General features: G+C 47.1%; 2 protein-coding genes across 2 annotated transcripts in view; both read right to left on the reverse strand.

Annotated features, from left to right (window-relative positions):
• LOC112061359 (scavenger receptor cysteine-rich type 1 protein M130-like) overlaps positions 1 to 12,863 on the reverse strand; it is a 737,202-nt gene that overhangs the window by 592,031 nt on the left and 132,308 nt on the right. The window lies entirely within an intron of this gene.
• The window catches only part of LOC101940726 (antigen WC1.1-like), a 49,711-nt gene that overhangs the window by 18,561 nt on the left and 18,287 nt on the right, over positions 1 to 12,863 (reverse strand). Inside the window, exons 3-4 of the mRNA XM_065578722.1 lie at positions 995 to 1,309; positions 437 to 751 (exon numbers count right to left, since the gene is read on the reverse strand). Of these exons, the coding sequence (XP_065434794.1) occupies positions 437 to 751; positions 995 to 1,309 (630 nt within the window). The remainder of the gene's footprint in view (positions 1 to 436; positions 752 to 994; positions 1,310 to 12,863) is intronic.

Consider the following 12,863-nt stretch of genomic DNA (forward strand, 5'->3'; position numbering starts at 1 on the left):
TGGAGGTGAACCCAGCCTGGCTGGGGAAATTTCTCAGCAAACGCTACCAATTGGGACTCATCCTGGAGCCGGCCCTGCATATTGGGAATCACTACCAGCTACCCCTCTAATTACTATTGCAGAAGGCTGGGAACAATGAATTGGTGACATTTATGTAACCCGAAGGACAAAGTGCTGCCCCTGCTCCGCTGCCCTGCGTAAGGACAGAGTTGCTGATGTTTTTACTGGAGAATCCAGAGCTTTCCCAGGTCATAACTATTCTTTTGTGATGATATTATTTACTTTAATGTTATCTTTAATACTTTTACCAATATTATACATGCTTTAGGATCTAGCTTCCCCTCCCCTTGCTGAGTCATGAGGTTCTCCTGCTCTGGGGGCAGTGTCACACACTGAGGGGCAGGTGTCCTTAATCCAGCAGCTCTCCTGCACTTACCTGAGCAAATCACACTGGCATCATTGTCGTGTGAGCACTGAGAGGCCCCCAGGGCAGTAACAGGGCAATGGCCCAAATGGGTTTCAGTCCCTTTGCAGTGAAATGTGTCTGTCCAGACAGAGCCAGTTCCCTTCCCAAAATACCCTCCTTCTGGGACTGATTCAGCGAATCCACAGTCGAGCTGATGACAGAGAACGTTGGCATCTGGTAAATCCCAGCGTGAGTCACAGAGGGTTCCCCAGGCACCAAGAACCTGGATCTCCACCCTCCCTGAGCACGCTGTGCTGCCGTTCACCAGCCGGAACCCTGTGAGCCCTGGGGAGAAGGGAGAAGGGGTTTAGAGAGGAAGCATTTAAGATATTTTATATTAAATAATAAAGAAAAAGAAATTTGGGGGGATTGAACCCATTCCCATTATATTGGATTGTTTAGGTTTTACTAGAAGCTGAGAGCAGCTCTATTATCCGAGCTCCCGACAGAGTGAAATCATTGTATTGCTGCACCCTACTCTAGAATACACAACACTGGGATTTTAGAGGCATTGTGCCAAATTCTTACGTGAGCATATGGCGCTGGCATCATTTGCATGTGAGCATGACTGACTCCCATGTGATATCCTGGGACAGTACACGTGGTGTGACTCATTCCCTACACACTGGAATTCCTCAGTCCAGATTGGTCCATGTCCTTCTCCGAAGTGAGCTCCTCCTGGGATGGATAGAGCTGTTCCACACTGTAGTCCATTACAGATAACACTGGCAGCTTTGAGATCAAAGTGTGCATCACAGAGTGTAGCCCAGATGTCTCCATGTCTTACTTCCACACGTCCTGAGCAGGCATTGTCCCCTCCATCCAGCTGGAGCTCAATGTGTCCTAGAAAGCCAATGAAGGATGAAAATTAAAAAGGAGCCTTAGGGAATTAGTGTGATGTTGTGCAGTCTATATGGTATTATAAAAAACATGATAAGTGAATATAATGTAACTGGGATAGTTTTATAAAGATTTGATAATAAGTGAATATAATGCAACTGGGATATGCTTCGTGCAAAAGGTCTCTTGTAAGGTATCATTACAAAGCTCATAATATACTGAGTGTGATCATCCTATTTGTAGAAATATACCACTCTTGTTTCTAAAACTAGAAATATAAAACATAACTCTGAGGGCCTATTGTAATTATGTAAAGTGTGGGCCATTAATGATGGTTTGGAATCTTGATGACTCCCATTAACCAGGACCATTGTCTGCAGATGGCTGTGTTTACCTGTTAGTCTTCCTGTATATGTGTGTGCTGGCAAGTGGGCAATGAAGTCTTGCAGTGACATGTGATCATATCACCTGAACTGGAATCCATCTTTAACCTGGTGCTTTTCCAGGGAGGGGTGCTGGAAACCCAGAGGGACAAAGGGTTCCCGCCTTATGCAAAAGATATATAAAGGGGTGGAAGAGAACAAAGGATGAGAGGAGCCATCATGAAGAATCCCCTAGCTATCACCCGAGGTGCAACAAGAGCTGTAGCAGGGGAAAAAATTGTGCCCAGGCCTGGAAGGTGTCCAGTCTGAGAAAAAACTTACTGAAGCATCTCTGAGGGTGAGATTATCTGTATTCAGTTTGATTAGGCATAGATTTGCGCATTTCATTTTATTTCGCTTGGTGACTTACTTTGTTCTGTCTGTTACTGATTGGAACCACTTAAATCCTACTGTCTGTATTTAATAAAATCACTTTTTATTTAGTAATTTACTCAGAGTATGAATTAATACCTGGGGGAGCAAACAGCTGTGCATATCTCTCTATCAGTGTTATAGAGGGCGAACAATTTAAGTGTTTGCCCTGCATAAGCTTTATGCAGGGTAAAACGGATTTATTTGGGTATTGACCCCTTTGGGAGTTGGGCATCTGAGTGCTAAAGACAAGCACACTTCTGTGAGCTGTTTTCAGGTAAACTTGCAGCTCTGGGACAAGTGATTCAGACCCTGGGTCTGCATTGGAGCAGATGGGAGTGTCTGGCTCAGCAAGACAGGGTGCTGGAGTCCTGAGCTGGCAGGGAAAACAAAAGCAGGGGTAGTCTTTGCACATCGGGTGGCAGCTCCCAAGGGGGTTTCTGTGATCCAACCTGTCACAGTTAGGTGTTCCACTGCCTTAGAACTTTGGCCAAAAGCCCATCCTGGTGCAGTGGGGCAGTGCAGGCAGCAATTAGAAATTTAAAAAAACCCACCAATGTACAACAAATGGAAAGAGGGGAATTCAATAGCAATTGATATACATTGGAAGTTATGATGTGTAGAAAATCGATAAGGGAAGCTAAAGCTATCAGGGAAAACTTCATAGTTGGTAGGACTAGGAACAATAATGACAATTGTTTTAAGTTGTTGTGTATTTGGTCGTTGTGGTTTTTGTTCCTATGGCAACTGAGTTAGATTATTAGGGGATAGCCAGCCAGTTCCAACTGGTTGGCCAGGTCAGTGAGTGTCTGTAAATAAATGGTTGCTTTGTAAGCTGGCTGCTCTCTGGTCTCAAGTGATTTCTTCCTAAACCTGCTGCCCCTAAGGATATGACAAAGTGGCGATGAGGATGGGATTCCTGTGCTGCCCCAGCAACAGAAGGAAGTAGAAGTCAAGGTAAAGAAAAAGAAAAAAAAACCCTACCAAACTCTTTTAGCTGTTGCTTGTTTGCACTGACTGTGAAACTGAAACTAAAACCATGGCTACACTTACAGGGACACTGGAACCTTTTTATGAGAATATAGGGCAGTGACGTGTATACTGAGCATTTTGAGCTTTTTGTTATTGCAAATGACATTACAGAAGCGAAGAAGGGGCCAATATTCTTAAGTGTTGTAGGGGCTAAAACCTACTCCCTGCTACGCAGCTTACTACACCCTGTTAAGCCTGAGACCAAATCTTACAGTGACATTGTGGAAATCCTGGGGTCCCATCTTTCCCCCAAACCACTGGTAATTGCTGAAAGATATCGGTTCCACAAAAGAGACCAAAAAGAAGATGAAACAGTTGTACAATTTGTAGCAGCTTTGAGAAAACTTGCAGAACACTGAATTTAAGGAGATGTTAAATGATGCCCTGCGTGACAGGTTAGTGTGTGGCCTGTACAGTGAAGCTTGACAGAGGCTCAGCTTACCTTACAGAAGGCTGTTGATATTGCGGTCTCCATAGAACTGGCTACAAAGGAGGCGCAATACATCGGTGCATCCCCTAGGGTGCATTAAGTGTCACAAGAACCTACCCACAAAACTGTGCAGAGTCAGGAATGTTACTGCTGTGGTTAGTCGGGTCACCAGGCATCAGAATGCTGGTGTAAGGACCTGGTGTGTCGACACTGTGGCAAAAAGGGACACATTGAGTGTGCCTGTAAACAAAAGAAAAAGAGGCCTGTGGTCTGGCCGACCAAAAGGGGAATCCTGCATACCCTAGAGCAGACCCAGGAGGACCAAGGTGACACCTTATCGCAAGAAGAAGTGCCACTGCACGTTTTGTCTTTGGCTGTGGGCTCACATGAATACTGGGTAACCCCGTTGTTGGATGGCAAACCTATATGCATAGAACTGGATACCGGTGCAGCCGTCTCGCTGATCTCTGAGACTGTGAATAAAGAAAAGCTACAGCATCTTCCGCTTAAGGCAACAAAAACTGTTCTGAAGATGTATACAGGAGAAGCTGTGCCCATGTTGGGCACTATTGATGTTAAGGTGGAGCTCAATGGACAGGCTGCTAAATTGTCACTGTTTGTGGTGAGAGGTAACTGCCCAGCCTTAATGGGTAGGTCTTGGTTTGGGAAGATTCAGCTGAACTGGGCAGAAGTGCACTGAATGACTAAAGAAGAAACCGGTCTGACCACTATATTAAGGAAACATGCTGCTGTTTTTGGAGAGGATCTGGGAAGTATGAAGGGAATCACTGTGACATTGAACATTAAACCTGATAGGCCACCAAAATATCTGAAAGCCAGAACTGTGCCATATGCCATCAGGCCAAAAGTTGAAGCGGACCTGGAGCACCTGGTCACCAATGGAGTTCTAATACCAGTTACCCATAGCCCATGGGCCACTCCTATCGTTCCGATAGTGAAGAAAGACGGCTCCCTCCGGATTTGAGGTGATTTTAAAGTCATTGTCAACCCACTGTTGTGTGCAGAGCAATACCCGCTTCCCCGCATTGATGACCTCTTCGCGGGCCTGGCTGGGGGACAAAAATTCAGTAAGCTTGATCTGAGTCAAGCGTATTTACAGGTGCACGTTGATGAAAAGTCTCAAGAGCTGTTGACGATTGTGACTCATAAGGGGCTTTATCGATATTGTTGCCTACCCTTCGGAATAACGTCTGCTCCCGCCTTGTTCAGAGGGTTATGGACCAGATCTTAGGTGGCTTGCCAGGAGTTCAGTGATATCTGGACGACATCCTGGTCACTGGAAGGAATGAAGAGGATCACTTAAAGAATTTAGAGGCTACCCTACAAAGACTGGAAGAGTATGGCCTACGAGTCCGCAAAGACAAGTCTGAATTCTTCCAGCCCTCTGTTGAATATTTGGGACATATCATTGATGCTGCGGGTCTTCATAAGGCCCCTACAAAAGTTAAAGCTATTGTGGAGGCTCCCCCACCGCGAAAAGTTAGCCAGCTGCGCTCGTTTCTAGGACTATTGAACTATTATGGAAAGTTCATCTCACAGTTAGCCACACTGCTAAAACCACTTCACGAACTCCTTGGGCAGAACAAGACCTGAAAGTGAACTGAAGCCTGTAATGCTGCATTTAACAAATCTAAGGATGCATTGCTAAATTCTGAAGTTCTAACGCACTTTGATCCATCCTTACCCCTACAATTGGCCTGCGACGCATCCCCTTATGGAGTGGGAGCAGTCGTGTCACACATTATGCCTTCGGGAGGAGAGAGACCTATTGCTTTTGCTTCATGCACTCTAAACAAAGCAGAAACTAACTATGGCCAAATCGAACGTGAGGCATTGGGAATCATTTTTGGAATTCTGAAGTTTCATCAGTACTTGTTTGGGCAGAAGTTTACTCTTCTTATAGATCATCGACCTCTGACGTCAATTTTTGGACCCTACACAGGCATTCCCCTATTAGCTGCTAGTCGTATGCAACGTTGGGCATGGTTACTTTCAGCGCGCACCTATGAAATTAAATATCAGAAATCCACTCTGCATGGCAATGCAGATGGTCTCTCAAGGTTGCCTTTGCCAGTCAAACATCAAGATAGTGCCCAAAAGGAAATCTTCTACTTTGAACAGGTAGGGAATATACCCATCACTGCTACTCGGATAAAGAAGGCAACTCGCGTTGACCCAGTATTGTCCCAAGTTATGGACCTGGTGATGCATGGAAAACCTCGACACACCTCTCCGGTCTTACCTGACCTTGTTACCTACATGTCCAGGAGGATGGAGTTATTGATCCAATCTGGTTGTTTGTTGTGGGGGAGACGTGTGATTATCCTACCACCACTGAGATCACAAATGTTAGAACAGCTACATTCCGGTCACTGTGGAATAGTGCGCATGAAGGAAATTGCATGAAGCTATTTCTGGTGGCCTGGATTGGACAGTGCTATTGAAGAGAAGGCAAAAACTTGTATGTCATGTCAGGGTGTGAGGAATGCACCCCAGTGGGCACCCCTACACCCATGGGACTGGCCTGAAAACCCGTGGTAACGTATTCACGTTGACTTTGCTGGGGCCCTTAAAGGAAGCATGTTCTTGGTGGTGGTAGATGCCCATTCTAAATGGCCAGAAGTCTCTATAATGCAGTCCACTATTGCAGAGAGTACTATCCAAAAACTACGGGGACTCTTTAGTCATTTTGGTCTGACAGAACAACTTGTGAGCGACAACAGACCGCAATTCATTTCTCAGGAGTTTCAAAATGTTATGAAGGCAAATGGAATGCACCACATCACTTCAGCACTATATCATCCATCCACCAATGGATTAGCTGAAAGATTTGTGCAGACAATGAAACAAGCTTTGAAATCGGCACGGGGACAACACTCCATTCCAAAGTGCCTGGATACCTTCTTACTTTCCTATAGAAACACACCTCATGCTACGACCAAGGCATCCCCGGCCTTTCTAATGATGGGACGACAGCTGCGCACTTGCTTTGATCTGCTGAAACCTTCTGAACCCCGACAAACTGTACAATGTCAGCAGCAATATCAAGTCATCAGACGGGAACCCAGAGCAAAAGACCGAACCTTTAGCCTGGGACAGCTGGTTTTGGCTCAGAATTATACTTCTGGAGCTAAATGGGTCCCTGCCACGATCATCACTCAAACAGGACCTGTTTCCTACACAGTCCGGACTGCAGAGAATCTCACCTGGCAGCGACATGTAGATCAACTGTTGCCAAGTCATGCCAGCCCTCAGGACACATCTTCAGTTGAGTTGTCTGACTTCACCTCTTCTGGAGAGGCCCCAAATCAATAATCACCTGTTCCTGACTGTTCTCCTCCATTACTGCCGGTGGCTGAGATACCCCTTTGCCCGGTACGAGCTGATACCACCTCCTCACCCGTTCGCGCTGCAAACCCTGAGCCCATTGTCAGGCCTGCGCCCATGGTACTTTCGGGTGCAACCACTACAGAAGTTCGCCGTAATCCAACTAGAGACAGAAGACCTCCTCAATGGCTGGATCTTTAGCTAGGGCGAATCCATGGTTATGGGGCAAAATAATCCTCTGGGTTTAGCCGGGAATGGAGGCAGTCTACCCTCCTTCTCTAGTCTAGTGTTTGTTTTATTTAGGGGATGTTCTTATTTAAGGGGGGAGGAATATGTTGTGTATTTGGTTGTCGTGGTTTTTGTTCCTATGGCAACTGAGTTAGATTATTAGGGGATAGCCAGTTGGCCAAGTCAGTGAGTGTCTGTAAATAAATGGTTGCTTTGTAAGCTGGCTGCTCTCTGGTCTCAAGTGATTTCTTCCTAAACCTGCTGCCCCCAAGGATATGATATAAGTATATTAGGAGCAAAGACAAACAAACAAACAAACAACTCCTAACAAAGGTGTAGGCCCATTAGAAATGGAGATTGTAAAATAGTTTATAATGATGCAAATAAGGCAGAAGTGTTCAATAAACATTTCTGCTTTTGGATAGAAGCAGGATGTGTATTCATACTATGTGACTCTGGGAATCGGGATCCCATCCCAAGATTTCTAATTTCCCTGCTGTGGAGCTGGGAGATGAGCCCTGGTTAAAGTGGGGGACAGAAGCAACTTTGTCTGTACAAAGTGCAAGCTGGTCTCCATATTGGAAGAGAAGTTTCAAGGACTGGAGAAACAAGTATCAACCCTGTGTTACATAAGAGAAAATGAAGATTTTCTGGACAGACATCAGGATATGCTTCTGCGGGCACAACATTCTGAAGAATCAGAGCAGACTGCGCAGCAGGGACACAAGGACGGTGATGAAAATTGGCTGCATGTGACCTCCAGAAAAAGAAAGAGGATCATCCATGTACCAGCAATGCAGATTCAGGTGGGCAACCATTTTCATGTTCTCTCCACAGGTACTAATGCGGAGAGTGGACTAGATGGTACATCTCAGGGAGGAGAGCAGAAGAAGATTCCACTGATTGGAAGGCATGAAGGATCACTGCAGACTACGTGGCTCTGGAAGAAGGATAAAGGAGTTTGAGGCGCAAGTGGTGTTCTTGTCCATCCTCCCTGTGGAAGGAAAAGGCCCAGGTAGAGACCGTCAAATCGTGGAAGTCAAAGAATGGCTATGCAGATGGTGTCGGAGAGAAGGCTTTGGATTCTTTGACCATGGGATGGTGTTCCAAGAAGGATTGCTAGGCAGAGACGGACTCCACCTAAGAAAGAGAAGGAAGAGAATCATCACAAGCAGGCTGGCTAACCTAGTGAGGAGGGTTTTAAACTAGGTTCACCGGGGGAAGGAGACCAAAGCCCTGAGGTAGGTGGGGAAGTGGGATACCAGGAGGAAGCACGAGCAGGAGAGCGCAAGATGGGAGGACTCCTGTCTCATACTGAGAAAGCAGGTCGATCAGCAAGTTATCTTAAATGCCTATACACAAATGCAAGAAGCCTGGGAAACAAGCAAGGAGAACTGGAAGTCCTGGCACAGTCTGGAGAAAGTTCACTGCACCCTAGGTGGTGGTCTCGGGGGGAACAGGAGGTTGAATGGGGCAGGGGTCCCACGGTGGGCAGTCAGGAAGGAGGGGGGGTTGGATGGGGTGGCAGGGGGCTGTCAGGGGCAGAGATTCTGGGGGCAGTCAGGGGACAGGGAGAAGGGGTGGTTGGATGGGGTAGGGGTCCCAGAAGGGCCGTCAGGAATGAGAGGAAGGGTTGGATAGGGCGGCAGGGTCCGGGGGTGGTCAGGGGACAGGGAGCAGGTGTGTGTGGATGGGGCAGGGGTTGCAGAGTGGCTGTCAGGAAACAGGGGGGGTTGGATGGGGCAGGACTCCCGAGGGGGGGCAGATAGGAGGTGGGGGACGGGCCATGACCTCCACCCCTAACCTGCCCTCCATACAATTTACGAAACCCGATGTGGCCCTCAGGCCAAAAAGTTTGCCCACCCCGATCTAAAGGGAGGTGAAAAGTCAAGCATTCAAATATTCAGAATGTCAGACACGTCTGTCCTCTGTACCCTTAATTAGTCCCGTTTGTATTTGCATTGTGATACAGACTTTAATTACATGATCAAATGCTATTTTTGCCTCAGGACCCCTGCCTCATTCAGTGCACAGGACACATGATGCTGACTGAATGGGTGAATGGTCAGTAGTTCTTTTTATACTCATAGTTCAATGTGTGGCTCCAGCCCTTATGTACTGCACGTCATCCAAACTGAACTCCAAAAATAGAATTGTTAATTTCTTCATGGGCTTTTCTGTGGCGCTGATTTCTATAGTAGCTGAGTGCTTCACAAACATTAAAGAATTTCTCTTCACAACACCCCTGGGAGGCAGGGAAGTGTTGTTATCTCCATTTTACACCTGGGGAACTGAAGCCCAGAGACACTATGGACAAAATGATCAAAAGTGTCGATTAATTTTGGGTGCCCAACTTGAGACACCAGGTCCTGATTTTTCAGAATCCTTAGCATTATACCGCACTTAGTATGTTCAGAGCACAGCACCTACTGATTTCAGTTTACAGCAGCGAGTGCTCAGCACTTCTCCAAACCAGACCCCCAAGGTTACCAGGGAGCCACCCATAAAATGAGGAACACACAATTAATGACCACCTGAGAAACTTTTGGTTTCAGGGACTTGCCAAACATTGCATAGGAACTCTGTGGCAGAGGCAGGGATAGAATCCAATTCCCCAGGGCAGCATTCACCTGCCTTAACAAGAGACCCTCCTTCCCATTTCTGCAATCCCCTGCCTCATACTTCACAGTTTCTGCAACAAATGAGGCAGGGGACCTACAGACACCTGCCTCCTTCACTCCACAGCCCTGATTCAGAGCACTGTCTGTCCTGTGCACAGAATGAAGCAGGGGTCCTGTGGAGAAAATAGCATGTTATCATGTAATGAAAGACGGTATCTTAACACATATGTTCAAGTCGGCCAAAATAAACATTTGGTTTCCGTGACTTGCCAAGGATCACATAGGAACTCTGTGGCAAAGGCAGGGATAGAACCCAATTCCTCATCGAGAAAATAGCTTGTTATCATGTAATTAAAGACAGTATCTTAACACATATGTACAGGTGGGCCAAAATAAAGTTGCAAAGACAACTTTAATTCTGCCATTTCCTTGTTTTTTACTGCTCAACTTTGCAAACTTAATGTGCCTTACAAGTAAAGATTTGTGCATAATTCCCTAGGTTTTTAAGAAAAGCAAACTGAAAAAAACCAGACCTAAATGGCACCTGAACCAAAAGTCTTGTTTCCACTAGGCGGGGGAAAGCACCAGTGCATTAATCTGTGCCAGCCCCTGCTCAGCCGGGGTGGCTTCGTACCTGCAGACAGGCTCCTTGAGACTATCCAGTGAGTGATGATGATGGGGGAGGGAGGAGTGAGCAACGGAGGCAGGGCCTTGAGGGGAAGAGGAAGAGAAGGGGTGGGGCCTCAAGGAAAGAGGTGGAGCAGGATTGGGGGAAGAGGTGGAGAAGGTTGTGGCCTTGGAAGGAAGAGGCAGGGCTGGGGGTAGGGACTTGAAGATCCAAATACTAGCCATTAGAAAGATGACAACCCTGTGACACCCACATGGGTCATCAGCAGGGTTGTAACCTTTAGATCCACCAAAGAATCCACTGCCACTTGAGCTAATGGAGTAACTGACAGTAGTAGTAGGTTATCATCCTCTTTGTGGACCAGCATTAGAGGGGGATCAGAAAATTTTGCTTGAGGGTTTGACAGATATTTGCTGACAGCAGGGGAATGGCAAAACTCAGGGATGCTGGGTGGGTTCCATTCCAGGCTCTGGAGAGGTGTGTGTTCTGGTAGTGACAGACCCTTCTTCCCCTGTTCCCCCAAACCTAACCCCTTCCGCCTCATCCCCTCCAAGCTGTCCCTGTTCAAGTCCTGTCTCTTCTCCGTCCCTTGCTCTGTGTCCCAGTCCCATTCTTCTTGTCTACACAGTTCCCATCTCCACCCCTCAAGCTTCTCATTCCCATTCCCAGTCTCCTTGCCAAGCCAGTCCTGGACTTCACCTCTGGCTTCCCCGGCCAAGTCCCAGTTTCCCCCCTGTTCTCTGTGCTGTCCCTCCCCTCTGGGGTCCTCATCTGATCTCTTTCTCACACTTATCTTTACCTTGAGTTGTCCTGTCTGCCTCAAGCCCCAGTTTCTCTCCATGGATGCCTCATACAGGCTCAGGGTTTCTCTCTACACACACTTAGTTTGTGTCAAACTGGGGTGTAAATTTACCTCGCACTAGCCTGCTGCACACTGAGTGTCCATGTGGAGCCTGCTGCTGCGCACTAACATTTCCCTAATGCTTGGAAATGGGATAGATCAAAGCACACAAGGGAACTGTTAGGGCTTCTCTTCGCTACCACACTAAATCAGTGCCATTGTAACGATGCAGCGGTGCTGATTTAGCATGTCTGGTGAAGACACATTACATCGATGGGAGAGTGCTCTCCTGTCGACATAATTAGTCATAGACTCATAGAATATTAGAGTTGGAAGAGACCTCAGGAGGTCATCTAGTCCAATCCCCTGCTCAAAGCAGGACCAACACCAACTAAATCATCCCAGCCAGGGCTTTGTCAAGCCTGACCTTAAAAACCTCTAAGGATGGAGATTCCACCACCTCCCTAGGTAACCCATTCCAGTGCTTCACCACCCTCCTAGTGAAATAGTGTTTCCTAATATCCAACCTACACCTCTCCCCACTGCAACTTGGGACCATTGCTTCTTGTTCTGTCATCTGCCACCAATGAGAACAGCCCAACTCCATCCTCTTTGGAACCCCCATTCAGGTAATTGAAGGCTGCTATCAAATCCCCCCTCACTCTTCTCTTCTGCAGATTAAATAACCCCAGTTCCCGCAGCCTCCCCTCGTAAGTCACGTGTCCCAGCCCCCTAATAATTTTCGTTGCCTTCCACTGGACTCTCTCCAATTTGTCCACATCCCTTCTGTAGTGGGGGAACCAAAACTTGATGCAGTACTCCAGGTGTGGCCTCACCAGTGCTGAATAGAGGGGAATAATCACGTCCCTCGATCTGCTGGCAATGCTCCTACTAATACAGCCCAATATGCCATTGGCCTTCTCGGCAACAGGGACATGCTGCTGACTCATATCCAGCTTCTCATCCACTGTAATTCCCAGGTCCTTTTCTGCAGAACTGCTGCTTAGCCAGTCGGTCCCCAGCCTGTAGTGGTGCATGGGATTCTTCCGTCCTAAGTGCAGAATTCTGCACTTGTCCTTGTTGAACCTCATCAGATTTCTTTTGGCCCAACCCTCCAATTTGTTTAGGTCACTCTGGACCTATCTCTGCTCTCTATGTTATCTACCTCTCCTCACAGCTTAGTGTCATCTGCGACCTTGCTGAGGGTGCAATTAATCCCATCATCCAGATCATTAATAAAAATGTTGAACAAAACCAGCCACAGGACTGACCTCTGGGGCACTCTGCTTGATATCGTCTGCCAACTAGACATCAAGCCATTGATCACTACCCATTGAGCCCGACAATCTAGCCAGCTTTCTATCCACCTTATAGTCCACCTCATCGAGAGGCAGAAGCTATGCTGGTGGGAGAGTGTCTCCACCTGACATAGTGCGATGTAGACACTGCTTTAAGTCAATGTAAGTTAAAGTGTTTGCGGTGAAAGGGAGGCAGTATATTCACAGTAGATTTACACCCCAGCTTGCCACAAACTAAATGGTCATGTAGATCTGCTCTCAGTTTCCTGCAACCCACCCTGGCTGCTTATTCCAGTCTTGTCGCCCAGTTAGTCTTAGACTCCCCCTACACCCTGAT

This window comes from Chrysemys picta, unplaced genomic scaffold, assembly GCF_011386835.1.
Source record: "Chrysemys picta bellii isolate R12L10 unplaced genomic scaffold, ASM1138683v2 scaf1, whole genome shotgun sequence".
In the NCBI taxonomy this organism is placed as follows: Eukaryota; Metazoa; Chordata; order Testudines; family Emydidae; genus Chrysemys; species Chrysemys picta.